Source organism: Neoarius graeffei, chromosome 3 (genome assembly GCF_027579695.1).
Source record: "Neoarius graeffei isolate fNeoGra1 chromosome 3, fNeoGra1.pri, whole genome shotgun sequence".
In the NCBI taxonomy this organism is placed as follows: domain Eukaryota; kingdom Metazoa; phylum Chordata; class Actinopteri; order Siluriformes; family Ariidae; genus Neoarius; species Neoarius graeffei.
This window is the reverse complement of record NC_083571.1, coordinates 86,828,963-86,855,660: the sequence shown is the minus strand read 5'-3', so window position 1 is coordinate 86,855,660 and position 26,698 is coordinate 86,828,963. Positions and strand designations below refer to the sequence as shown.

The 26,698-nt window shown below is 40.5% G+C and overlaps 1 protein-coding gene across 1 annotated transcript in view; it reads right to left on the bottom strand.

Moving 5' to 3' along the window:
- The window catches only part of LOC132883674 (transcription initiation factor TFIID subunit 3), a 43,330-nt gene extending 20,643 nt beyond the window's left edge, over nucleotides 1–22,687 (bottom strand). Inside the window, exons 1-11 of the mRNA XM_060917584.1 lie at nucleotides 22,436–22,687; nucleotides 20,527–22,063; nucleotides 16,951–17,133; nucleotides 10,056–10,332; nucleotides 9,793–9,887; nucleotides 9,471–9,496; nucleotides 9,209–9,243; nucleotides 8,673–9,093; nucleotides 8,376–8,535; nucleotides 3,572–3,704; nucleotides 3,401–3,435 (exon numbers count right to left, since the gene is read on the bottom strand). Coding sequence (XP_060773567.1) covers nucleotides 3,401–3,435; nucleotides 3,572–3,704; nucleotides 8,376–8,535; nucleotides 8,673–9,093; nucleotides 9,209–9,243; nucleotides 9,471–9,496; nucleotides 9,793–9,887; nucleotides 10,056–10,332; nucleotides 16,951–17,133; nucleotides 20,527–22,063; nucleotides 22,436–22,444 — 2,911 coding nt within the window. The 5' untranslated portion in view covers nucleotides 22,445–22,687. The remainder of the gene's footprint in view (nucleotides 1–3,400; nucleotides 3,436–3,571; nucleotides 3,705–8,375; nucleotides 8,536–8,672; nucleotides 9,094–9,208; nucleotides 9,244–9,470; nucleotides 9,497–9,792; nucleotides 9,888–10,055; nucleotides 10,333–16,950; nucleotides 17,134–20,526; nucleotides 22,064–22,435) is intronic.
- Between the last annotated feature and the right edge of the window lie 4,011 nt (nucleotides 22,688–26,698).

The following is a 26,698-nucleotide window of genomic DNA, read 5'->3' as shown; positions in this document are numbered from 1 at the left end:
GATATAAAAAGTGTACACACCCCGTTAAAATGACAGGTTTTTCTGATGTAAAAAAATGAGACCACGATAAATAATTTCAAAACTTTTACCACCTTTAATGTGACCCTATAACCTGTACAATTCAATTGAAAAACAAACAAATCTGTTGGGGGGGGGGGGGGGAACATAAAAAATTAAAAATGTACAATAAGCTGGTTGCATAAGTGTGCACACCCTTAAACTAATACTTTGTTGAAGCACCTTTTGATTTAATTACAGCATTCAGTCTTTTTGGGTTCACACCTGCCATCAATTAAAATGACTCTGATTAACCCCAAATAAAGTTCAGACATTTACCGGTACTCAGTTGCACCTCCAGCAAAAGCCAGGGTTCACAGAGAGCTTACAAAGCATCAAAGGGATCTCACTGTTGAAAGGTATCAGTCAGGAGAAGGGTACAAAAACATTTCCACAGCATTAGATACAGTGGTGCTTGAAAGTTTGTGAACCCTTTAGAATTTTCTATATTTCTGCATAAATATGACCTAAAACATCATCAGATTTTCACACAAGTCCTAAAAGTAGATAAAGAGAACCCAATTAAACAAATGAGACAAAAAATATTATACTTGGTCATTTATTTATTGAGGAAAATGATCCAATATTACATATCTGTGACAGGCAAAAATATGTGAACCTCTAGGATTAGCAGTTAATTTGAAGGTGAAATTAGAGTCAGGTGTTTTCAATCAATGGGATGACAATCAGGTGTGAGTGGGCACCCTGTTTTATTTCAAGAACAGGGATCTATCAAAGTCTGATCTTCACAACTCATGTTTGTGGAAGTGTATCATGGCACGAACAAAGGAGATTTCTGAGGACCTCAGAAAAAGCGTTGTTGATGCTCATCAGGCTGGAAAAGGTGACAAAACCATCTCTAAAGAGTTTGGACGCCAACAATCCACAGTCAGACAGATTGTATACAAATGGAGGAAATTCAATACCATTGTTACCCTCCCCAGGAGTGGTCGACCAACAAAGATCACTCCAAGAGCAAGGTGTGTAATAATCGGCGAGGTCATAAAGGACTCCAAGGTAACTTCTAAGCAACTGAAGGCCTCTCTCACATTGGCTAATGTTAATGTTCATGAGTCCACCATCAGGAGAACAGTGAACAACAATGGTGTGCATGGCAGGGTTTCAAGGAGAAAGCTACTGCTCTCCAAAAATAACATTGCTGCTTGTCTGCAGTTTGCTAAAGATCACGTGGACAATCCAGAAGGCTATTGAAAAAATGTTTTGTGGACAGATGAGACCAAAATATAACTTTTTGGTTTAAATGAGAAGCGTTATGTTTGGAGAAAGGAAAACCCTGCATTCCAGCACAAGAACCTTATCCCATCTGTGAAACATGGTGGTGGTAGTATCATGGTTTGAGCCTGTTTTGCTGCATCTGGGCCAGGACGGCTTGCCATCACCGATGGAACAATGAATTCTGAATTATATCAGCAAATTCTAAAGGAAAATGTCAGGACATCTGTCCATGAACTGAATCTCAAGAGAAGGTGGGTCATGCGGCTAGACAATGACCCTAAACATGCAAGTCATTCTACCAAAGAATGGTTAAAGAAGAATAAAGTTAATGTTTTGGAATGGCCAAGTCAAAGTCCTGACCTTAATCCAATTGAAATGTTGTGGAAGAACCTGAAGCGAGCAGTTCATGTGAGGAAACCCACCAACATCCTAGAGTTGAAGCTGTTCTGTATGGAGGAATGAGCTAAAATTCCTCCAAGCGGGTGTGCAGGACTGATCAACAGTTACCGGTAACGTTTAGTTGCAGTTATTGCTGCACAAGGGGGTCACACCAGATACTGAAAGCAAAGGTTCACATACTTTTGCCACTCACAAATATGTAATATTGGATCATTTTCCTCAATAAATAAATGACCAAGTATAATATTTTTGTCTCATTTGTTTAACTGGGTTCTCTTTATCTACTTTTAGGACTTGTGTGAAAATCTGATGATGTTTTAGGTCATATTTATGCAGAAATATAGAAAATTCTAAAGGGTTCACAAACTTTCAAGCACCACTGTATACCATGGAGCACAGTGAAGACAGTCATCAAGAAGTGGAGAAAAGACAAGAGTGACATTACCAAGAACTGGACGTCCCTCCAAAATTGATGAAAAGACAAGATGAAAACTGGTCAGGGAGGCTGCCAAGAGGCCGACAGCAACACTGAAGGAGCTGCAGGAATTTCTGACAAGTACTGGTTGTGTACTACATGTCATGTCAAGTCAAATCAAGTTTATTATGTGACAACAATCTCCCGTATTCTCCATATGTCTGGACTTTGAGGTAAAGAAATACATCCAGACCCGGCTAAATTTTGCAAAAAAAAATACATCAACTCTCCCAAAAGTATGTGGGAAAATGTGTTATGGTCTGATGAAACCAAGGCTGAACTTTTTGGCCACAAGGTATGTTTGGCACAAAAACAACCCTGCGCATCACCAAAAGAACCCCATACCCACGGTGAAGCATGGTGGTGGCAGCATGATGTTTTGGGGTTGTTTTTCTTCAGCTGGAACAGGGGCTTTAGTCCAGGTGGAGGGAATTATGAACAGTTCTAAATACCAGGCAATTTTGGCCCAAAACCTTCAGGTGTCTGCTAGAAAGCTGAAGATGAAGAGGAATTTCATCTTTCAGCATGACAATGACCCCCAAAAAAGTTTTGGAACGGCCCAGCCAGAACCCAGACCTAAATCCAATTGAAAATCTGTGGGGTGACCTGAAGAGGGCTGTGCACAAGAGATGCCCTCGCAATCTGACAGATTTGGAGCGCTTTTGCAAGCAAGAGTGGGCAAATATTGACAAGTCTAGATGTGGCAGGCTGATAGACTCCGACCCAAAAAGACTGAATGCTGTAATTAAATCAAAAGGTGCTTCAACAAAGTATTAGTTTAAGGGTGTGCACACTTATGCAAACAGCTTATTGTACATTTTAAATTTTTTATGTTCCCCCGCCCCCCCAACAGATTTGTTTGTTTTTCAATTGAATTGTACAGGTTATAGGGTCACATTAAAGGTGGTAAAAGTTTTGAAATTATTTATCTCATTTGTCTCATTTTTTTTACATCAGAAAAACCTATCATTTTATTGGGGTGTGTACACTTTTTATATCCACTGTACTACAAATCACTGATACTGTGTCAATCACTTAAGGATTTAATTTGCACTTTGAAAATCGACCTCTTCCCTTGGTTCATTGCACATCTTGTGTTCATTGTCTGTGCACTGTTGTCTTTGTCTGTTGTCTTTGTTTTGTTGTATTGTATAGCCTTTGTGTTGGTATAATAATAAAAAAAAATTAGGACAACACATACATTTATCAGGGAGTTCAGAAATATAAACTTACAGCTCTCTTGGTTCAGGCTATAATGAGGTGAGGATCTGAGAAAAAAAAACACAGCAATGACAAAACGTGGTGTAACATTGCCACTTAATTATGACTAAACAAATAGATTAATGTATGCTAAAGATATAATCTATACATTGTGCCACTTCCCAGTTGTAGGCAACGTCTTACATGATGTTTGTTCTGGGGACGTCTGACTCTACGATCCCATTAATGCTGGGCATGTTAGCAGCTTTAGCTTTATTTCCCAGCTCCATAATCTCCTGAATATTCAACTCCACATTCTCCACTGGTATATAGCCATCTGAAAGCAAAAGATAATACAGCTTTAAAATATATCACAGTAGAGGTCATACTGTATGTTTCATACTGAACTAAAACCTACACTTGGTATACAGTACTGTACAAAAATCTTAGATATCCTTTTTTTTTTTTTAGTACAAACTTCATTATGGGCTGTTTCACAATCATGGGTGTCTTTCTGAAAAACACCAACTAATTCCTGCAACTAGGTCCAGTATATACACTGATCAGCTATAAAATTAAAATCACTGACAGGTGAAGCGAATTACATTGATTATGTTGTTACAATGGCACCTGTCAAGGGGTGGGATATATTATGCAGCAAGAGAACAGTCAGTTCTTGAAGTTGATGTGTTGGAAGCAGGAATAATGGGCAAGCGTAAGGATCTGAGCAACTTTGACAAGAGCCAAATTGTGATGGCGAGATGACTGGGTCTGAGCGTCTCGAAAATGGCACATCTTGTAGGGTGTTCCTGGTACGCAGTAGTTAGTACCTACCAAAAGTGGTCCAAAGAAGGACAATCGGTGAACCGGTGACAGGGTCACGGGTGTCAAAGGCTCATTGATTCGTATGCGGCACGAAGGCTAGCCCATATGGTCCGACCACAGAAGAGCTACTGTAGCACAAACTGCTGAAAAAGTTAATGCTGGGCTGTCATAACTTATAACTTATTATATATGGTGGAGTTTCTTAGACCTTATTTTACAGGGATACACCAGCCCTACCTACTGTAGTAATGTCTCTTATAAGTTCTTATAAATGTGTTTTGACCTTGTGGTCATTTCATTTAATTCTATGATAATTATTACACTTAGATTTTACTGGTGAAATTCAGAATTGCATTTTTTAGCCCAAACTTTGGGGCATATACTTTCATTCAATAGAAAGATATTTAAGTGGAAGTTACATTTTTTTTGTAAACTAGGTGCCTCTGACATTATCCTCTACCTGTCAAAAATGTCCTCTCTGGAAAACTCACCATATGATGAAGTTGTAAGTGATTTTTTAAGAAAATATTTGTCTCAGGGCGGCACGGTGGTGTAGTGGTTAGCGCTGTCGCCTCACAGCAAGAAGGTCCGGGTTCGAGCCCCGTGGCCAGCGAGGGCCTTTCTGTGTGGAGTTTGCATGTTCTCCCCGTGTCCGCGTGGGTTTCCTCCGGGTGCTCCGGTTTCCCCCACAGTCCAAAGACATGCAGGTTAGGTTAACTGGTGATTCTAAATTGACCGTAGGTGTGAATGTGAGTGTGAATGGTTGTCTGTGTCTATGTGTCAGCCCTGTGATGACCTGGCGACTTGTCCAGGGTGTACCCCGCCTTTCGCCTGTAGTCAGCTGGGATAGGCTCCAGCTTGCCTGCGACCCTGTAGAACAGGATAAAGCGGCTAGAGATAATGAGATGAGATATTTGTCTCATTTGAAGCAGAATACTTTCTTGTTGCACAGTAAAAACAGGACTTGAAACAGAGGCGAGACACATTTGCAGCGGAGCTTCACATGTGGTTGAAATGTGAGTCCGTCAAAAAGTGTCCTCTCCAGAAAAGCACAAGGATCGTCCCCACTTCAGTTGTTATTACAGCTACCACCATGTACAAACATTGCTGCACAGTACTTGAAAATTTGTAATTAAAATCACATCCATTTCAATAGTTTTTCACTTTGTATCCCTTACTCTTGTGGACTATTAGCTTGGCAAGCCAGACTAAATGTGAATATTTAGTCTGGCCTCAATCCGTAGACATTTCCGAAGGGGGTAGGAGGAACAAACCGCTGTCTTTCAAACTGTCTCTGTGCGTATAGGCCAACGCTCTGACCAATCAGCGCAACAGTGACTGTGACGTAGTCAGAGCGACAGAAAGCAGTGGGGGAGGCCTTGAAATAAATAATTTTTCAAAATGCATATTAATTAATAAACAGGTTCTAGATATTAAGAAGTTTGGAGATAATGACCACAAGTTTGGAGTCTGTACCATATACACTCATTTTTTCCCCAAGTGTTTGCTTAAACTGTTTTTGAGAGTTTTTATTTAGTGGTGTTTGGTGAAATAATTTCCCTTAAATTTAAAATAACGGGAAAATAATAAACAATCAAAAAGTAATGTTTCAAAGCTGTTTATTAATTCTTCGTACTGCACAAACTAGCCCCATCCTTTTGGCTACGAGCGGAGCCAGCTGGTAGATCAGACTTTTGCCATAGCTGGTTGGCAAAACAGCGAAAACGTCCTTCTTGAAAAGGAATGAGCGGAGAGCCTCTTCCTGCTCATGTTTCAACGAAAATTCCAAGTCTAATTCTTCTAAAACTGATTCCAAAGCGGAGTCAAACGCGCGCTGTTCACTAGCCGTAGCCATCTTTCCTGCTGTGCTTTCTCCAGCGTCGCGCAGCTTTGTCGTCACTCCTGCAAAAGCCCGCCCAAAGAATCCAAACAAAAACCTTGTGTTGTGATTGGCGGGCACAATTTGATGCCCGGGGTGTTTTTGTTTATATGGTGCGAGGCTAGACCCACTCGCTAGGCAAAAATATTTTTGGCCACTAGGCGGGTGGGTCTAGTTTACTAGGCTAGTGGACTATAGGAAAGTGAGTCCATTTTAGAAATACCCTATATGCTCTCTTCTCACCATAAGTAACACACCCAGTATTTGACCTGTAGCTCTGAAATTCTGTGCAGTTAATGTCCATCTCAAAAGGTCATTTTTGGCAGCAGAGAAACACAAAAATCTGAGGTTTGATTTTTGACAACTGTGGACCCGAAAATGTATACCATGATTGTGAAACAGCCCTTATAAAATTGCAAATTATACCTAAGACTACAAATTTTTTTAAAGCAAAGGGTCATTGCACTAAATATTGACTTTGTTTAATTTATTATTGTTTACCAGGGCTTTGAACCGGTTCAAGGAACGAAAACGAAAACCGGGAACTTTTTCTATTTCACATGGAACAGAAACGAAACCAGAAACTTTATTATTTTTTATGTTCCGGAACAGAAACGCTTATTAAAAATAATGGTAACCGGTTAATACCGGTTTTTATTTCGTTCCTCAAAGTTTCTGTAGCCTACAAATAGTCATTCTTCTCCTGCGCAAGTTTCTATGACCCGCTGGGGTTCACTTCCTGTGTGACGTTCGCTGACTGAATGGAGAGAGTGGGAAGGTGGACTACTAGTGAGTAAGTGCATTACTGAGTGTCTGAGCAAAGAAGAGCCTGAACGTTGCAACCTCCCTATTGGCTGTTTGTAAAAATGTATCAGTTGTTGCCCTTTCCACGGGAATCATCGCGGGCTCGAGAGACGAGACCTGACGAGTTAGTTCGTTGGTAGCAGAACAAAATGTCTGGACACAAATCGGGTTTTCAGAAAAGGAAAGAAAATAAACGGAGGGTCGAAAATACAAAAAAGGAGGCAGAAAATGCAAAACGAGTTTTAAGGTAGGACAAATGGTTACTTTTCTGAGGCAGCCCGCCGTGGCTGCAGGCTTATTTATTATAGCCCATTTAGTTAAAATAGTTGATATAAAATGTTTATAGTTATAGTTATGTGATGGTTGTCCTGATTTAGACTGTTTTTTTTGGGGGGGGGTTGCGCGATGTTGCACCCGGGTCCAGATTAGGGCAGAACCGGCCCTGGCTACATTTCAGCTGTAGTTTATGAATGTATGTACTTGCATAGATGTGTACTTCCAATATGGCGCCTAACAAAATCTCGCGGCGCGGTGACGTCATGCGGTAGCCCTCTATAGGGCCTGACTAGCCTTTGGTAACACACTAAACGAATTATCTTTCATTTTTGGCACTTTTTCTGTTTGTGTAGATGGGAAGACATACTGAGAATCCAAATCGCCAACATTTGAAATAATAATTGTTTTGAATTATTTCTTGTCTTATTTAATGAAGGTTGTAATAGAATTAGCCTACATTTGGCTTAAGCTGGATGAGACAGAGACATAATTTTATAGCCATTTGTTAAACAGCTGACAGGGAACGTAATTAACCGTTCCGGGAACGAAATTTTTTTGTTCTAACCGGTTCGGGAACGTCTCTTTAATGGTGGAACCCAAAACCGGAAACGTTAAAATTCTGTTTCTGTTCGGAACGAACCAATAGGAAAAAAATTCCGGTTCAAAGCCCTGTTGTTTACTGCACTTTATAGTATGTTTTAATGCAGAAACATTTCATTTCATTATTTGTGAAGACATCTTTGCTCTATATTAGATTCTGTTGTTCAATAGCCAGGATGTCACATTGTTCTACAATGTAAAAAATAGTCAAAATACAGAAAAACTTATGAATCAGAAAGTGTATCCAAATGTTTGATTGGTACTGTACTTCACACCAAAATCTGCTGTTTTATACCCAGTAAAACATTTTGCATTCCAGCCAATTAACAGACGTGAACCTAAGACTTTGTGTTTTCTCTCTCTCTCTCTCTCTCTCTCTCTCTGATTGCTGGCGTAGTACTGCAAAGAAACCATATCTTCCATATAAAACAACCCAAAGTTCTCAGGGAATCTCCACAGCAGGAGACTGCAATCTAACAGTTATTACACAACGCCAGAGTTTCAAATGTTAATCCACACAAATGCAGTTGATATTGAAAATTACTGCTGTGCAAATGATACATAGATTATATTTAACATATTTCATATATCCTATGTCACATGTGATGGTTTGAGTTAACTCACATTTGTTTGTATTATCCCTGGCCAGCCATTTTCCTTTCGGGCAGTCTGTGGTGCGAATAATGTTGATGATCTCTCCAGCTTTTACTGCCAGATCATCCTTACGGCCCTTAGTGGTCTCTGTCACTTTAGCTTGGTACAAGGTCTCCTCCTGTCCTGTGATCTACAGACATACATAGAAGGACAGACATAAGGAGGGGTGGTGGGGGTGGTACACAACTTTTTTTTTTTTTAATGAAGACCTGTAGCTCTATAAAGTGCCTAAAAAGTGCATAAACATCCATCACTGTACTGTTGTACCTTGAATTTTTTCTTCATTTCATTTTCTTTCTTTTCTTTCTCTTTCTGTTCCTTCTTTTCTCTTTCCTTCTCTTTGAGCTCCTTCTTGTCTCTTTCCTTCTCCTTTTGATCTTTTTTCTTATCCTTCTGTTCCTTCTTTTCTTTGTCCTTTTCCTTCAGCTCCTTGTCTTTTTCCTTTTCCTTCAGCTCCTTGTCTTTTTCCTTCTCCTTCTGCTCCTTCTTTTCCTTTTCCTTCGGCTCCTTGTCTTTTTCCTTCTCCTTCTGCTCCTTCTTTTCCTTTTCCTTCGGCTCCTTGTCTTTTTCCTTCTCCTTCTGCTCCTTCTTTTCCTTTTCCTTCAGCTCCTTCTTTTCTTTCTCTTTGTCCTTCTGCTTTTGTTTTTCTTTCGGCTTCAGATCCTTTTCATCCGACCCAGAGTTCTTTCTGTAAATTTTGAAATAAGAAATAAACCCGGTATGTATTAAGCGCCATAATAAAATTTATTTAGTTAGTTAGGAAAGGAATTAGCACTAAAGTATAATAATATATTAAAACATACTTGGAAAACAATGCTTTCTTGGGGATCTCCTCTGCCTGAAAATAAAGACAGTTCACAAAAAATGTTGAATGGAAAATGAAATAATCAGATAAATTAGTGCATATTTTATTGCTCTATCACACAAATATGTTGTTTGATTTAAATCAAATATATCACATACTTTCTTATCTCAATTTGGAAAGAGCAGCAACTCACATTAGTAGTAGTATATTAGAAATATATCACACAAGTCAGTTATATTTGTAAAAAGCGACGTACTTACCGCAACAGGTGGATCAGCATATGGATCTTTAAAAGAAAAAAAAGATATGTAAACCATTTTCATTTCACTAGAATTACAAGTTTCAATCTGACAATCTATTTCCTGTCATCTACTTCCTAACATCTACTTCTTGTCAGTCTAAACTTGACTCATTGTCTTACAGAATTGTCAGATAGACCCTTGAATTTCCAAGAAATTAAGGTGCGCTTTCACCCACTTTGTCAAAATGACAGAAAGATTGGCACATTACCCCAAAACTGCTGTGTCATTATGGTAATAACATCAATAATCAGCCAGAAGAAGAAAAAAAGTGTTTCCATACTCATAGGAGATCCTTTGCGTTGTTTCTTTGGTATTTTATTTTTCTTGCTGACTGCGACATCTTCCACCTCTGTGTTGCTGTAGTTCGTTTGTTTTCTATGGAAAATAAGGTATCAGAAAACAAGATAAAGACGAATACATTCATTTCGCTGGCAGAAAACAAGATAAAGAATTTAAGTTACTTAAAGGACAAACAAACACACAGTTAAAGAAATATACTCCTGGTCTATGTTCTCAATCATAAAACAAATCTTAAAGATTTACCCTGATAGAGATGGGAGAGTTGGATTGAACAGAGGGTCTGGTACTGATTCTGAATTTTCAGTTGTCACTGTCCTGGGAAGCCCAACATCTGTAGTGTTCATATTTGGGTTCTGATGTTCGAGATTTAAGTGTTCTGAAAATGCTTCCTTGTGAACTGATGGTCCAGGATTTCCATAATCTGCTTGTGAGTGAACCGTTTCAGATGGGTCACAAACTTCTGAATCTTCAGGTGTTGAATCATCTTGGGTAAAATCTGCAGGAGCTGGGATAATGATTCCTGTAACAGTAATCATGTTGAATGAGATTTATTTCCAATAACGTCTAGACCAAACTCTGACATTCACTGAAAAGTGAACATGTAAAAGTCAGACTATTTGTACCAAATTGAAAATAGGAATGTGTGCATTTGCACTGCAGTTTAGTCAAGACAAAAAAGTGCAATATTATGAACATGCAATGTATTGCCTAGTTTCTTTCTATCATATCCACCAATCTGGTAGGGTGAGGGATAACCCTTGCTTAGCAAACTTGGCTTCTGGTTATAATCATACAATAAGAAGCCTAATGTTAACTAAGTTGCTGGTTGTGTTATAATTGTGTATATAACAACATCAGCTCATGACCATAGATTTTGGTGTGGCAGGACAGCATTAATAACATAGCCTTCAGCAAAATTAAGTCAGGAGTCCATCATACTTGAGTGATGCTATAGGCTACAATCTAACAAATTTTTTTTAGAGCAGCAAACTATTGCAATAGACTGCTGAGAGTCAACAACATCCAGCCATCCAGCCGACAGTCTAGTAGCTCATTTTGAATGGTTTTAGATGTGCCTTTCAAATCTTTCTGTTACCTTGGCAGTGAAATAGCATCCAGTAAAAAAAGGACCTCAGCATTCATATTGCTAAAGCCTGGACTGCCCTCAACAAAATGAATACTGTGTGGAAATCCAATCTTCCCAACTACCAAAAACGCAGCTTCTTCAGAGCAACCATTAAATCTGTATTGATGTATGGCGCCACAACCTGGACTCTAACAAAATCACTTGAGCTCGATGGGACATACACACGCATGCTGTGAGCCATATTAAACATCTCATGGTGTGACTGCCCCACCAAAGCACAGCTATATGGAGATTTACCCCTATATCAGAGACTCAGAGAGCGCAGATTGCGATTCGCTGGGCATTGCTTCAGAGCTAAACAAGAACTTGCTAGTGAATTGCTTCTTTGGACCCCCCGACATGGCCATCTTTGTGTATGTCATCCTGCGAGAACATATATTGATCAACTCTGTTCAGACACTGGGTGCCAACCAACTGATCTCCCAGCAATGATGATGGATCGTGATGGATGGCGTTGGACGGGTCAAATTTATCCGAGTTCGCTCGACCAATGATAATGATGAGATGTGACTTCTTTCCACTGTGTTCCCATTCCCAAGCAGAAGAGCTAATATCATTCACCAGGATTGAAAGGCGGGGCGGCACGGTGGTGTAGTGGTTAGCGCTGTCGCCTCACAGCAAGAAGGTCCTGGGTTCGAGCCCCGGGGCCGGCGAGGGCCTTTCTGTGTGGAGTTTGCATGTTCTCCCCGTGTCCGCGTGGGTTTCCTCCGGGTGCTCCGGTTTCCCCCACAGTCCAAAGACATGCAGGTTAGGTTAACTGGTGACTCTAAATTGACCGTAGGTGTGAATGTGAGTGTGAATGGTTGTCTGTGTCTATGTGTCAGCCCTGTGATGACCTGGCGACTTGTCCAGGGTGTACCCCGCCTTTCGCCCGTAGTCAGCTGGGATAGGCTCCAGCTTGCCTGCGACCCTGTAGAACAGGATAAAGCGGCTAGAGATAATGAGATGAGATGAGGATTGAAAGGTTTCAGCAAAATTTTCGGCCCAACTACACCTCAAAATTCACACAAAAGATATGAAAATAGTCCCCTAAAGTTTGGCCATTAGTAAAGGGAATCACATTTTTCTTCTTTTTAGGCACACTGTCTTCACTTACACTTTTCCTTTGTTTGCAGAAATTTATATGTTGAACACCCATACAGTCTATACTAGCAAATGACCCTTTCATTAACAGTCCTGTCTACTGCTCTGCCTCCACTGAAAATGTTCACTGAGTGAGCACGGGGAGGCATGATTCCTATCCAAGTGGGCTTCTATTAGTCCTTTTTGCAGTTCCTATTGTTGTCTATTAGGTGGAGGGAGCATTCTGAACCACAATATTGCAATGTCTAGAAAATTAAGCAAATCATTAACACATATCTGTCAAATAGGTGACATGGTGGTACAATGGTTGCAAATGTCGCCTCACAAAAAGCAGTTTCCGGGTTCAAGCTTGTTGATTGACTGGGACCTTTGTGTTTGGAGGTTGCATGTTCTTCTCATGCCTGCGTGGGTTTCTTCTAGGTGCTCTGATTTCGTCCCATAGACACTCAGATTAGGTTAACTGGAAACTCCATATTGCTCATAAGTGTGAAAAAGAGTGTCAGTCTCTCTGTTACTCCTTTTCCACTAACAGGGAATGAGTTCACTTTTGACTTGTGCATCAAATTTTGAACGGAGTATTTTGGCCAAAAGTAAGTTAGTTTGGAACCTGAAAAGTTGATTTGCAGCGAGAACCAAAAGATAGCTGTTTTTTTCCAGCACAAACCGTGAAGACATCAGTGGGTGTGTCATTAGTTTGGAAAGTTTTTACATTTTTTTTATCATTAGTAGTTGGGCCATGCTTGATTTTTGGATGAAAACAAATATCTGCAATAACAGAACAAAAGTTTGCATGTAATCAATGCAATCTGCCATCTTGCTATTTCCTGTTTACTTCCATTGTCTACTGTGCAGTGCCCTCCACTGATGATGCAGCCTTGACTACAATGATTCCACTCAAAACTGTAGGACGTGGGCTAGTTCTCTCGCTGGCACCAAGGTTAAAAATCCTTAATGGAACTGGGTTAAGAACATGTTCTCTGTTGGTTGAAAAGAGGCACAGTATTTATTAGCCCTGTGATAGACTGGTGACCTGTCCAGGGTTTACTGCACCTCTCACCCATTGTCAGCTGGGATTGACTCCAGCTCACCCATGACCCACAATGGATGAGCATTATAAAAAATGAATGAATGAATATCTTCCATCCATCCATCCATTATCTGTAGCCGCTTATCCTGTTCTACAGGGTTGCAGGCAAGCTGACTATGGGCGAGAGGCAGGGTACACCCTGGACAAGTCACCAGGTCATCACAGGGCTGACACATAGACACAGACAACCATTCACACTCACATTCACACCTACGGTCAATTTAGAGTCACCAGTTAACCTAACCTGCATGTCTTTGGACTGTGGGGGAAACCAGAGCACCTGGAGGAAACACATGAGGACATGGGGAGAACATGCAAACTCCACACAGAAAGGCCCTTGGCGGCCGTTGGGCTCGAACCCGGACCTTCTTGCTGTGAGGCGACAGTGCTAACCACTACACCACCGTGCCACCCCTGAATGAATATCTGTCAAATGGAATTTTAAAAAATCACTGGTCACTCAAAAGATGTAATTAATCGTAGTATCTTTACCGAATTTTAAATGTATTGAACCGTGACTTAGGAATTTATAAAGATTATCATATGTTCGCCCCATGGATGTGCCACCACTGGTATAAATTTAGCACAATATTAACCAGCTTGTTAAGTAAATCAGCTAGCTAGCATATCATAACACTAGTAGTAATACAATGAAAATTAATGCTAATTCTGTATGGCCAGTGCTGTTTTCATCTGCAGTCAATCTCAGTCACTCTGACCCAAACACACAGTATCTGGTTATTTAGCACAAAAGTCTTTTAGCACAAATCTAAAGTCTTTTAGCACAAGTTCTAAAGTTTCTTACAGCAGTGCTTGAAAGTTTGTGAACCCTTTAGAATTTTCTACATTTCTGCATAAATATGACCTAAAACATCATCAGATTTTCACACAAGTCCTAAAAGTAGATAAAGAGAACCCAGTTAAACAAATGAGATAAAAATATTATACTTGGTTATTTATTTTTTTAGGAAAATGATCCAATATTACATATCTGTGAGTGGCAAAAGTATGTGAACCTTTGCTTTCAGTATCTGGTGTGACCCCCTTGTGCAGCAATAACTGCAACTAAACGTTTCCAGTAACTGTTGATCAGTCCTGCACACCGGCTTGGAGGAATTTTAGCCCATTCCTCCATACAGAACAGCTTCAACTCTGGGATGTTGGTGGGTTTCCTCACATGAACTGCTTGCTTCAGGTCCATCCACAACATTTTGATTGGATTAAGGTCAGGACTTTGACTTGTCCATTCCAAAACATTAACTTTATTCTTCTTTAACCATTCTTTGGTAGGATGACTTGTGTGCTTAGAGTCATTGTCTTGCTGCATGACCCACCTTCTCTTGAGATTCAGTTCATGTATAGATGTCCTGAAATTTTCCTTTAAGAAACCTTTATATTCGTCACATGCACACTTCAAGCACAGTGAAATTCATCCTCTGCATTTAACCCATCTGAAGCAGTGAACACATGCACACACTCAGAACAGTGGGCAGCCACACCAGAGCGCCTGGGGAGCAGTCAGGGGTCAGGTACCTTGCTCAAGGGCACCTCAGCCCAAGGCCACCCCACGTCAACCTAACTGCATGTCTTTTGGATTGTGGGGGAAACCGGAGCACCCGGAGGAAACCCACACAGACACGGGGAGAACATGCAAACTCCACACAGAAAGGCCCTCACCGGCCGCTGGGTTCGAACCCGGAACCTTCTTGCTGTAAGGCGACTGTGCTAACCACTACACCACCATGCCAAATTTTTTTGCTTGGTATATCCTGGCTTGTTAGGAAGTTGTGGTCAGAGCAGCTCAGATACAGTACTCAATAGCTATAGCTTGGCAGTGCTGGGACTTGATCCCCCAACCTTCTCGTCAGTAACCCAGAACCTTAACCATTGAGCCACCACTGCCCCTTAATTCGCTGATATAATTCAGAATTCATTGTTCCATCAATGATAGCAAGCCATCCTGGCCCAGATGCAGCAAAACAGGCCCAAACCATGATACTACCACCACCATGTTTCACAGATGGGATAAGGTTCTTATGCTGGAATGCAGTGCTTTCCTTTCTCCAAACATAACGCTTCTCATTTAAACCAAAAAGTTCTATTTTGGTCTCATCTGTCCACAAAACATTTTTCCAATAGCCTTCTGGCTTGTCCATATGATCTTTAACAAACTGCAGATGAGCAGCAATGTCCTTTTTGGAGAGCAGTGGCTTTCTCCTTGCAACCCTGACATGCACACCATTGTTGTTCAGTGTTCTCCTGATGATGGACTCATGAACATTAACATTAGCCAATGTGAGAGAGGCCTTCAGTTGCTTAGAAGTTACTCTGGGGTCCTTTGTGACCTCGCCGACTATTACATGCATTGCTCTTGGAGTGATCTTTGTTGGTCGACCACTCCTGGGGAGGGTAACGATGGTCTTGAATTTCCTCCATTTGTACACAATCTGTCTGACTGTGGATTGGTGTAGTCCAAACTCTTTAGAAATGGTTTTGTAACCTTTTCCAGCCTGATGAGCATCAACAACGCTTTTTCTGAGGTTCTCAGAAATCTCCTTTGTTCGTGCCATGATACACTTCCACAAACATGTGTTGTGAAGATCAGACTTTGATAGATCCCTGTTCTTTAAATAAAACAGGGTGCCCACTCACACCTGATTGTCATCCCATTGATTGAAAACACCTGACTCTAATTTCACCTTCAAATTAACTGCTCATCCTAGAGGTTCACATACTTTTGCCACTCACAGATATGTAATATTGGATCATTTTCCTCAGTAAATAAATGACCAAGTATAATATTTTTGTCTCATTTGTTTAACTGGGTTCTCTTTATCTACTTTTAGGACTTGTGTGAAAATCTGATGATGTTTTAGGTCATATTTATGCAGAAATATAGAAAATTCTAAAGGGTTCACAAACTTTCAAGCACCACTGTAGCACAACTCTATGTTCTTTAGTACAACTCTGGATTATGGTCACAATAATAATAATAATAATAATAATAATAATAATCTTGATATAGGAAGGGGTTTATTATGATTGCTTCGGGACTGGAAGCCGGAATTTCTGCTGCTGTGCATGTTAAGGATCAGTTATTGATCCCTGAAATGTGGACTGAAAATCTGATTCTTTGGTGTCTTTGGATATTTGTAGTTAAGCCATAACAAATCTTGAATTGTGGGCACCTTCATAGATAACTTCAGTCACTTCTGGTCATATCACAAATTCAACTGACTGTCAATAATTACGCTTTTGCCGAATGAACTAACTGGGGAATTATGTCTCTAATAAATATTATATAATTTAAGCTTAGCACTTTAATAAAGACAAAACAAACCTGGAAGTTGGTTGTAGCGGTATACGGTAGCGGATGTAGTGGTCAGGGTACGTGCTGTGCTAAATAATTTGGCAGGAGGATTGGTGACTAACATACGGGCTACATCAAATATGGTGGTTTCAAGATAGCGGTGTGGTGAAATACAATCGCTCATTTTTGATTGGAATATCGGCAACTTTCATAAAAAAATCCATCAAACATCTTTAAACATGATCAGTAAGTATTCATAATAAAGATTAAGTGTTCTTGGATCTTGTGCTAAAGAACTTAGAGTTGTGCTAAGAGAATTTAGATTTGTGCTAAAATACTTTGGATTTGTGCTAAAAGACTTGTGCTAAATACTTTTGTGTGAAATAACCGTAAACCCAAACACACTCTGTATACCCAACCAATACCAGCTCAATTCCTCTTCAATCTTCCTGCAGAGACACATTAAACATAACAATGAAAAAGCCACATGCGTGGTTTAAAGTAGCTCTACCATTGTCCTCCAGGGGCTGATTTGGCAGAACGGTGGACTGTATATCCATGCTTGGGGACTGAGGTGGTTTCTCTGGTATGAGGCCACCATTAGATATAGTTGTCTGGGGCTTTCTGGGGGGAGGTGGAGGAGGTACAACAGGTTTTTGCACAATCACCATCTTCGGAGCAGGTGAACTTTTCCCTAAAGAGAGGACTGAGGTTAATAATGAAGTAAACTCCAAAACTGCATTAATACATGACAAAGACACTCAGTCATACGTGGTGTTACTTTCCAGATGACTCATAAATAAGATGCAAATTGCTCTACCTCTCAGTCATTCAGGCATGAGAGACATGTTTCCCTGCACCCCGACAATAGCATTTGTTAGATGCTTCACATACCAACACATACCAACCCTTCCAGTGAAAAGTGCATTCCATTGCACAAAAAGTTTTAATAGTTAAATTCTGTAACATGACCATCCCTTCACAATAATCAGTACAATTAAAATCATGGCAATGTAAAATCATGAGATAATGAAAAAAAATTATAAATTGTCCAATAAATTGTAAAACAATGAATAAAACTTCAATGAAATAAATCACAATATGAATATTTACATCAACTATAATTATGCAAATATGAATAATTGCATAAAATATAGAGAACTGGCTATATTTCTGCAGATATTTTTATTAGTCTATTAATTACCACTCACTGGCAACTTTAATAGGGTCAACTGTACACCTGCTTATTCATGCAATTATCCAATAAGCTAATCATATGGCACCAGCCCAGTGCATAAAATCATGCAAATACAGGTCAAGCGCTTCAGTTAATGTTCACATCATACATTAGAATAGAGGAAATGTGAAATTACTTCTGCTAAGAGACTCCTTCACTTGAAAATCACTTGCAGCTTCTGAGAATGTCCTGCATAGATAGCCTGAACATCACCATGAGATTGCTGTGGATGGTACCACACAGGCGCCCTAAAGATGGCTGTGGATGTTGTTCTAACTCTAGCCTAAACACTGCACTTCCTAAAATCATTTTACACTCATGTCTTAGCCATTAATCAGTCGATAACTTCACTTTGATATGATAGACATAATGTTAAATCTCTAATGAAATCAGAAATAACGCTAACGCTCCTACTCAAGTTCTTTTCAATGCATGTAGCACTCCACTGACTCGACTGTATACAGTTATAGAAGAGAAATTATTTATTTTTGCATGATCAGGTATCACCCAGATGAGGATGGGTTTCTTTTTGAGTCCAGTTCCTCTCAATGTTTCCTCCTTATGCCATCTCAGGGAGGTTTTCCTTGCTACCATTGCCTCTGTTTTGCTCATTAGGGCTAAATTTAAAAATGTTAAATTTATATCTGGGTTTATGTCAAGCTCCTATTTGAGAATGTATATTGTTAAAAGTGCTATATAAATAAAATTGACTTGAATTGATATCAGTGATTTTTGACCAGGGGTGGCAAGGTCACCTCACGGTAGTGGTTAGCACTGTCACCTCACAGCAAGAAGGTTCTGGGTTCTAGCCCAGCGGCTTTTTCTGTGTGGAGTTTGCATGTTCTCTCCGTGTCTGCGTGGGTTTCCTCTAGGTGCTCCAGTTTCCCCCACAGTCCAAAGACATGCAGGTTAGGCCAACTGGTGGCTCTAAATTGACCGTAGGTGTGAATGTGAGTGTGAATGGTTGTTTGTCTCTATTGGCCCTTTTCCACTACCCTTTTTCAGCTCACTTCAGCTCACTTCAGCCCGACACGGCTCGCGTTTCGACTACCTCAGAACAGCACGACTCAGCTCGCTTCAGCCCTACTCAGCACCCAAAACTCGCACGGTTTTGGAGTGGGGCTGAAGCGAGCCAAACCGAGCCGAGTGGGGCTAGGGGCGTGAGGAGACACTCCCCTGTGCACTGATTGGTGAGGAGGAGTGTCCTCACATGCCCACACACGCCCCGCGAGCACGCTGGGATCTGTAAACACTGTAAACCCGGAAGAAGAATAATTACGAATTACAAGAATTTCTGAAGCCTTATGCGCCTCGCCTCATCTATACGCTCTTGCCAGTATCTGTTGGCGTTGTCGGTGACAACAAGCCACAGCACCAAGACCAGCAACACTAACGACTCCATGTCCTCCATGTTTATTGTTTACTATCCGGGTCGTGAGACTACCGCTTAAAAGGTCACTGATGTCACTGTTTGCGCCGCCTAACGACATCACGTGACGTCCACCCACTCTCGCTAACTCCACCCAATGTGTCCACCCACTTCCAGCCAGCATGGTTCAGCGCGGTTGTAGTCGAAATGCAACTCCAACAGCCCCGCTCAGCTTCACTCAGCCCAACTCGGCGCAGCACGGCTCAGCCCAACTCAGCCGCGTTGGTAGTGGAAAAGCGGCATATGTGTCAGCTCTGCGATGATTTGGCGACTTGTCCAGGGTGTACCCCGCCTCTCGCCCACAGTCAGCTGGGATAGGCTCCAGCTTGCCTGCGACCCTGCACAGGATAAGCGGTTATGGATAATGGATGGATGGATTTTTGACCATGGCATGGTTGTTGGTAGCAGGTGGGCTATAGGGTCTAGTCTAGTTTATACAGAATCCAGTAACTGACAGTTCTGTGGGCAGAAAAGCCTTGTTGATGAGAAGGGAATGGGCAGACTGGTTTGACAAAAAGTTTATGACTCAAATAACCACTCTTTACAAATATGGTGAGCAGAAAAGTATCTCAGAATGCACAACATGCCAAACCTTGAGGCAGCTGGAATACTACAGCAGAAGACCACATCGGGTTGTACTCCTGTCAGCCAAGAATAGAAATCTGAGTCTACAGTGGGGTGGGCTGATTCAGCTACCTCATGTTTGGCTGAATGGATAATTGCATGAATGAAAAGGAGTAGAGGTGTTCCTATTGAAGTGACTTAACAAAATATAAAACTTAGGAAAATACAAAACCTTCTTGAACACTGCAGTCTCATCTCATCTCATTATCTCTAGCCGCTTTATCCTTCTACAGGGTCACAGGCAAGCTGGAGCCTATCCCAGCTGACTACGGGCGAAAGGCGGGGTACACCCTGGACAAGTCGCCAGGTCATCACAGGGCTGACACATAGACACAGACAACCATTCACACTCACATTCACACCTACGGTCAATTTAGAGTCACCAGTTAACCTAACCTGCATGTCTTTGGACTGTGGGGGAAACCGGAGCACCCGGAGGAAACCCACGCGGACACGGGGAGAACATGCAAACTCCACACAGAAAGGCCCTCGCCGGCCCCGGGGCTCGAACCCAGGACCTTCTTGCTGTGAGGCGACAGCGCTAACCACTACACCACCGTGCCGCCCCAACACTGCAGTAAATATTTGGAAATCTATATTTTTCTTTTCTTTTCATTTTTACTTAGAACCTAGTACAGAAAGCATAAAATAGGAATATAAGGGCAACTTTCCGTTAAAAAGAACTGTGTGATGCTGAAGACTTTAAGAATAGTCCTGATAAAAATGATTTTCTGTTCTTATTAAGCTGCTCATTCTTAACAAGTATAAACAGGACAGTAAACTAAACATTCACTTACTGTGATCTTGGTCACTGAGGGCTGCTTGAATGGGCTGGGTGTTATACTCCGTTTCTGCTGCTTCTTCTGCCTTACCCTCATAGTCAATAGAGGGGATATCAGGAAGAGTTGCGGGGGCATCTGGGACTTCCATATGTGACAATGGTTCAGCGTGGGCTGTCTCTGGTGGTGAAGGCATAAATGGAGCATTGTTGGGCAGATCTGTATCAATTACAGGCAGCATTTCAGGTGTGGATACCTGAGAACCTGTTGTAGACTTTCGTTTAGCCTTTTCTAGAAGGTTAAGCAATCGTTGATCACAAGCGTTATGCTTAACAGGGGCCATTTCTTCAGCTCTTGCGAGAGCAGAGACCACTGAAATAGTCTTGGGTGAGCTGGACAATGGAGCTTCCAAGGGCTTTTCTGTCTTGTCAGTAGCTTTGTGGGATTCACTCATTTTGTTTTCTGCCATTGACTCTACCTTTGTTGATGGAGTTAAAGATGCTGGGAAAGGACTGAATACAAAAACAGCATCTGAATCTGGGGTTTCTGTTGCTGGAATAGGGGAGGCTGTATGAGATAGAGTTGGACTGCTGGAATCTGGAGCAACTGAAAGAGAAGCCCCAGGAAATGAAAACTTGGGAGTAACATTGGCAGATAAATCTACAGCAGAAGTGCCACCATCAGAAAAGTCCTCAGGAACAATTGGAGGTGGAATATCCATATCAGTCATATCAGGGATTTCTGGAATGGAGGTGGCCTCTTCTGGTAAATCATGTGAAAATATATCTGCTGCTGGACTTATTGCATTGGAATTATGTCCAATGGGAATGTCTGGCCTTGAGTTCTTCGTTTGAGGACCATTTTGGGAGACAGGTTCTGGATCTGTCAGGGCAGAAGGTTTTGAGACTGAAACTGCAGGAGGAGAACTGACTGGAGCAGAGATAGTAGGGTTTGCTCTAACAGGTGGAACAAGAGCTTTGGGAACCACAGGCTCTGTGGCCTCTGCCTTGGCAGGAGTGGAAATGCTAGACTCTGAATGATTAAGAATAGGAGTAGCTGGTACATCGCATTCTGAGGGGTATGTCTTCTCTTTCTCATCCTTGTCTGTCTTGTTGAATATGGTCTTCTTGTTTGGTGTAGAAACTTTGACTGGTGTCTCTGAGGACTTTTGATTAGACTCAGGTTGAGGTGTCTGTTCTAAGACTGGAGTAACAGGACTCAATGGCAGAATCTTCTTATCTTTCAGGGCTTGTTTGATAAGATCTGCTTCTTTCTTCTGGTTCTTATCCAGCAAAATAGGTTTTGCCTTTACTAGTGAAGTCTGAGGTTGAGAAACTTGACGGTTCTTTTTGTCATCTTTAAAGACCACGCGAGGGGCCAAGCGGTTCTCCACAGCTGAGTTGATGGAAGCAATTAGGGGGTTGCTGATTTTTGTGGTGGGAGATATTGGGGGGATAGTTTTGGGTTTCTCTGGGATGGCAGGTTTAGTCCGGATCTTAGAAGATTCATCATTCTCGAAACTTTCCCTCAAGGTCTTAACTTTTATCTCTTCACCCTGGGAATAATAAAACATATGCAGAGGAAAAGTCTTCACATAATGCAAAGTATACACAGTCTTTTAAAAAAAATTTTTTTTAAACAAAAGTAGTGAGATGGATTTAACTGAAGTCAAATTCCTAAACCAGAATCATGCTATTTCCCTTTTCAAGTCATGTTAGCAAACAAAAATGAATGTCAAGTTGTCACTGTCCTGGGAAGTTTAAAATCTGTAGCTATGATATTTGCTGTCTGATGTTGTTAGGTGTTTTATATATAGATCATATGTGCGTTACATACTACTGAAATATATTTCTTAAATAATCCTATAAAGTACAAAAATCTCAAAAAGTGCTAATCAAATAAGTCATGACATGTAACACAAACTTACCTGTTCCATTGTATGTGGTAGCAATATGTAATCCTTCTTCAAAGAAACAGTACTTTCTTCACCAAATACTCATTTTTAATCCAACAAATTACCCAGTGTAAATTAATCCAATCCAACAAGAGATAACGAAGGTATACGCAACACGAATCCAAAGTAATGTTTGTGACCTAAGCTATCCGACTGTGTTGTTGCACTGAAGGTGGATGGATAATTCATGAGTAAATCATCAAGAAGCACTTGGTCTTGTTAGATGAGTCCCGCCCAAGTATGACAGAGAGTCATCAAAACACTTCTGACTGTTTTCTTTTACAAAGAATGTGGTCCAGCAGGCATGGCCTGGGCTGCTCACAAGCAACAGCTGCCTGCCTAGTATGAGTGTTTTGGGTATCGCCTTAGTTTCAGCTCATTTTTTTTAAAGCACATGAAGGGATTACTCCTATTATTAATCATCTTTGTGAATTATAGCCATGAATATATTGTACATGCTATTGCTGTTTTTGGATATCAAGGGTTGGGGCATAATAAGAAAGGCAAGATACTGCCTTGCTGTTTCATAAACAATGTTTAGATAAATAGTTAGCATTTTTAGGAAATCGTTGTATATTTGATGTGTGTACGTTTACAACTTCTAGATAACAGTTCAAAAGAGGCATGATTGAGCAAAATTCTTACTTTGTTGAATTCCTTCGTTGTATCTTTTGGAATAGTATTGAACTCTGTTTCATTAACACATAACAGTGTGCTGATTTTTACAATATTCAGTTGATTATTGCAGTGCTCAGGTATGACGTTCAAGTCCACCCACCCCATCAGCAATATGGAGCTCAGTCATCTTTGGTTTGCAAAACTGTCATGGGCGTGTCCTGTTTGTCATGCTCTTTTCTGAAATGCTAGTAACTAGGAGTGTGTTATGAAGAAGTGTGTAAATCAAACAAACAAAGCAGCAAAATTAATATAAATTGTTATACATACAGGACACTTTTTGATGGAATAAAAGCATGTATTCTATTCCCTTCTAGCGGGTTTCATTCAATTGGTTTGATAAAATTCAATATTGTTAGTATATTGCTTATCCTATGTGTATTACATCACTCTACCCAATGGAGAATGAGCGTGCAATATGGTTTACGACAGGGGCTCTCAACCTTTTCTGCTCCAAGGCCCACCTATTCATACTTGTAACGAGTATGTGTGGGCCCATTAAAAACAATCACCAATTATTTTGGCTCATCTATTCTATTAGAATCTAATAATGTATTGTAAAGTGTATTAATGGGATGCAACATCACTCCCTGTTACAGATGGGAGCGCAGGAATTAAATAAATGCAATAAAAACAAACTGTTTTTAATTGTAAGTATTGCATTTAAAACTGTGCCAGGGCGGCATGGTAGTGTAGTGGTTAGCACTGTCGTCTCACAGCAAGAAGGTCCTGGGTTCGAGCCGAGCAGCCAGTGAGGGCCTTTCTGTGTAGAGTTTGCATGTTCTCCCCGTGTCTGTGTGGGTTTCCTCCGGGTGTTCCGGTTTCCCCCACAGTCCAAAGACATGCAGGTTAGGCTAATTGGTGGCTCTAAATTGACCATAGATGTGAATGTGAGTGTGAATGGTTGTTTGTCTATGTGTCAGCCCTGCAATAACCTGGCGACTTGTCCAGGGTGTACCCCGCCTCTCGCCCATAGTCAGCTGGGACAGGCTCCAGCTTGTCTGCGACCCTGTAGAACAGGATAAGCGGCTACAGATAATAGATGGATGTGCCAAAAGTCAAACCATGCATGCAGGGCATTCTCACTCAAAAGGGATTAATGACCCAAAAGTGGAGTCTGGTCAATTAGCACAAGAACTTGCTATGGTTGTATACAGCAAACAAGCAAGTTATTAAAACCAAGAAGTACACTCAAAAGAAGTGGATATAGAAACCACTCAATGGGATAGATCCTTAGACATTAACAAAGAAAGATTTTTCCTATGAAAGAAAAATTTACAAGCTAATTTTGACATTAGTAGAATAAATTTTGATCCTATTGTAGCCAAAACTAAATACAAAGACAATAGTTATGGATACTATGAATTAACTTAATGTGAAGATAATTAACAGATAATTATTTGTATCTGTACATGACCCCACCAGCTCTACTGATCAGCTCATTGTGTTTAAATAAATATTTATTCATTCATTATGAGCTGGAAAATCATCCATCCATTGAGTTCCCCAACATCTCAGACTAGCTGGTGCTTCAGACATCATTCTACACAAACAAACAGATAAAAACCTGCAAGAGCATTGAGGCGTACACTTTTTTATATGTGGCTGGGTTAAAGATCTGGGGATCAAAACACTACAAGATAAATCCTGTATCGTTTTTGCCCTGGTAAGGAGGAATTTCTGGGCTTTGTACACGTCTTTGCAATGGTTGCTAGGATGCTAGAAGTTTTAGTATCGGGTTTAAACAAACCACAGCCGCTCGATTCCCAATCCTCCCTGCTCTTCTCTTCCAGCAGGCATCACAGATCCATATAATTTACTCACTAACTGATTTATTTATTCTGTCCACTGCGCATGCACACTCTGTGTGTGTGTGTGTGTGTGTGTGTGTGTGTGTGTGTGTGTGTGTGTGTGTGTGTGTGTGTGTGTGCATGCGTGCAGGTTAAATGCAAATGAGGAACGTGACAATAATAAAGACCTGTTCTTCTTAATTTACCCACAAATGTATTTATTCCACTTGAAAGGTGTTTGTCAAACCAGCTACTAGATTTGGGACACTATTATGACATCCTGAATTATTTAGTATTTGGCTTCAAACTTGATAAAAATTTGTGGCCCACTAATGGGCCATGGCCCAGTGTTTGAGAAACAGTGGTTTACGATACTGTATAGTTGTTGAGACAACATGACGTCACACGTTGGAGCTGATGCGAATATCCACTGAAGAAAGTTTTCTGCTGCGCATGCGCAGAAGCATTTCTTTGTTCGACGGTGTTGCCCGCAGTAAACTGTTGCAGTAAATTGAAAATGCCATTAGATTACATTACACGTAAAACTTCCACACTAGCAAGTGAGTGTGACCATTTGTAAACAAACATGGCCACTAGGTTTGCTTTGTTAAATATGGAAGATTTTGAGAGAATTTTGAAAGAGAAAGATGCATTGAACACCCAAAAGGTATCTGTAATTGTTCCATCAAATGTATAATAATAATAATAATAATAATAATAATAATATTGACTGGCTTTTTTATTGTATATATGATATATTCCATTCAGCCAGCATGATGTTGAACTTGTCTTGGTCAATGCCAAACAATATTATTTAAATATAACATTTTTTTCCTGAGCCATTGATGTGTAGTGTATATTTAACATTTTTAAAGGTTAAATATTTTACATTTTAATGTAAATTTTGATACATCAGGGCATTCTTTTCATAAACTTCAGCAAAAATTATTAATTACAGTTTTATCGGTTTAATAACAGCACAAGCACAAGGATACACATTACTGTAGGCTAGATTTTAATACTAAATTTATTTTTCTCCATGAGTGGGCAGGAGGAATGATTCAAGGTTCTGTTGAGTGCAATTTGTGAATCTCACCAAACATGTTGGTTTTGTCTGGCAAGGGTCTCATTTTAAGTTTGCTTTATTTAGATGGATGACATTTAAATAACTGACAGGGAATTTTACTGTATTCTTTTTTCCTTTTTCTTTTCTTTTTTTTTTGTAAATGCCGGGAATAAAATGACAACGCTAAAATGTTTCTCTAATGTAACAATAAATAAATAAGCAACTTTGAGGAGTTTTCAACTGGGAAGAAAATGAAGGCGTAATGTCTAAGTGATGAATAAAATATGAACACAGTTAGTGAACCACTGTTTAAGAGAAACGTCAATGCCTGTTTAGAGGTGGAAAATTTGTACTGACTGCTTAATTCTGTTGTGTGCAGACTGTATGTCAGCATTATCGGTGCAATCAGCCTTATTTTAGACTGCAAGCATGACAGATAAGCGAGAACAATGTAAAAGCAATACGTCACACCACAGATCTGTTTTATATGGTAGTATGCCTGCTTGTCACCACATACAGTATTCAGCATGTCAGGGTGGTGCTGTGGTTAGCACTGTTACTGCCCAGCAAGAAGGTTCTGGGTTCAAGCTCAGCAGTCAACCAGGGCCTTTCTGTGTGGAGTTTGCATGTTCTCCCCATGTCTATGTGGGTTTCTTCCCACAGTTCAAAGACATGCAGATTAGGTAAAAATACCCAGCCACGGTA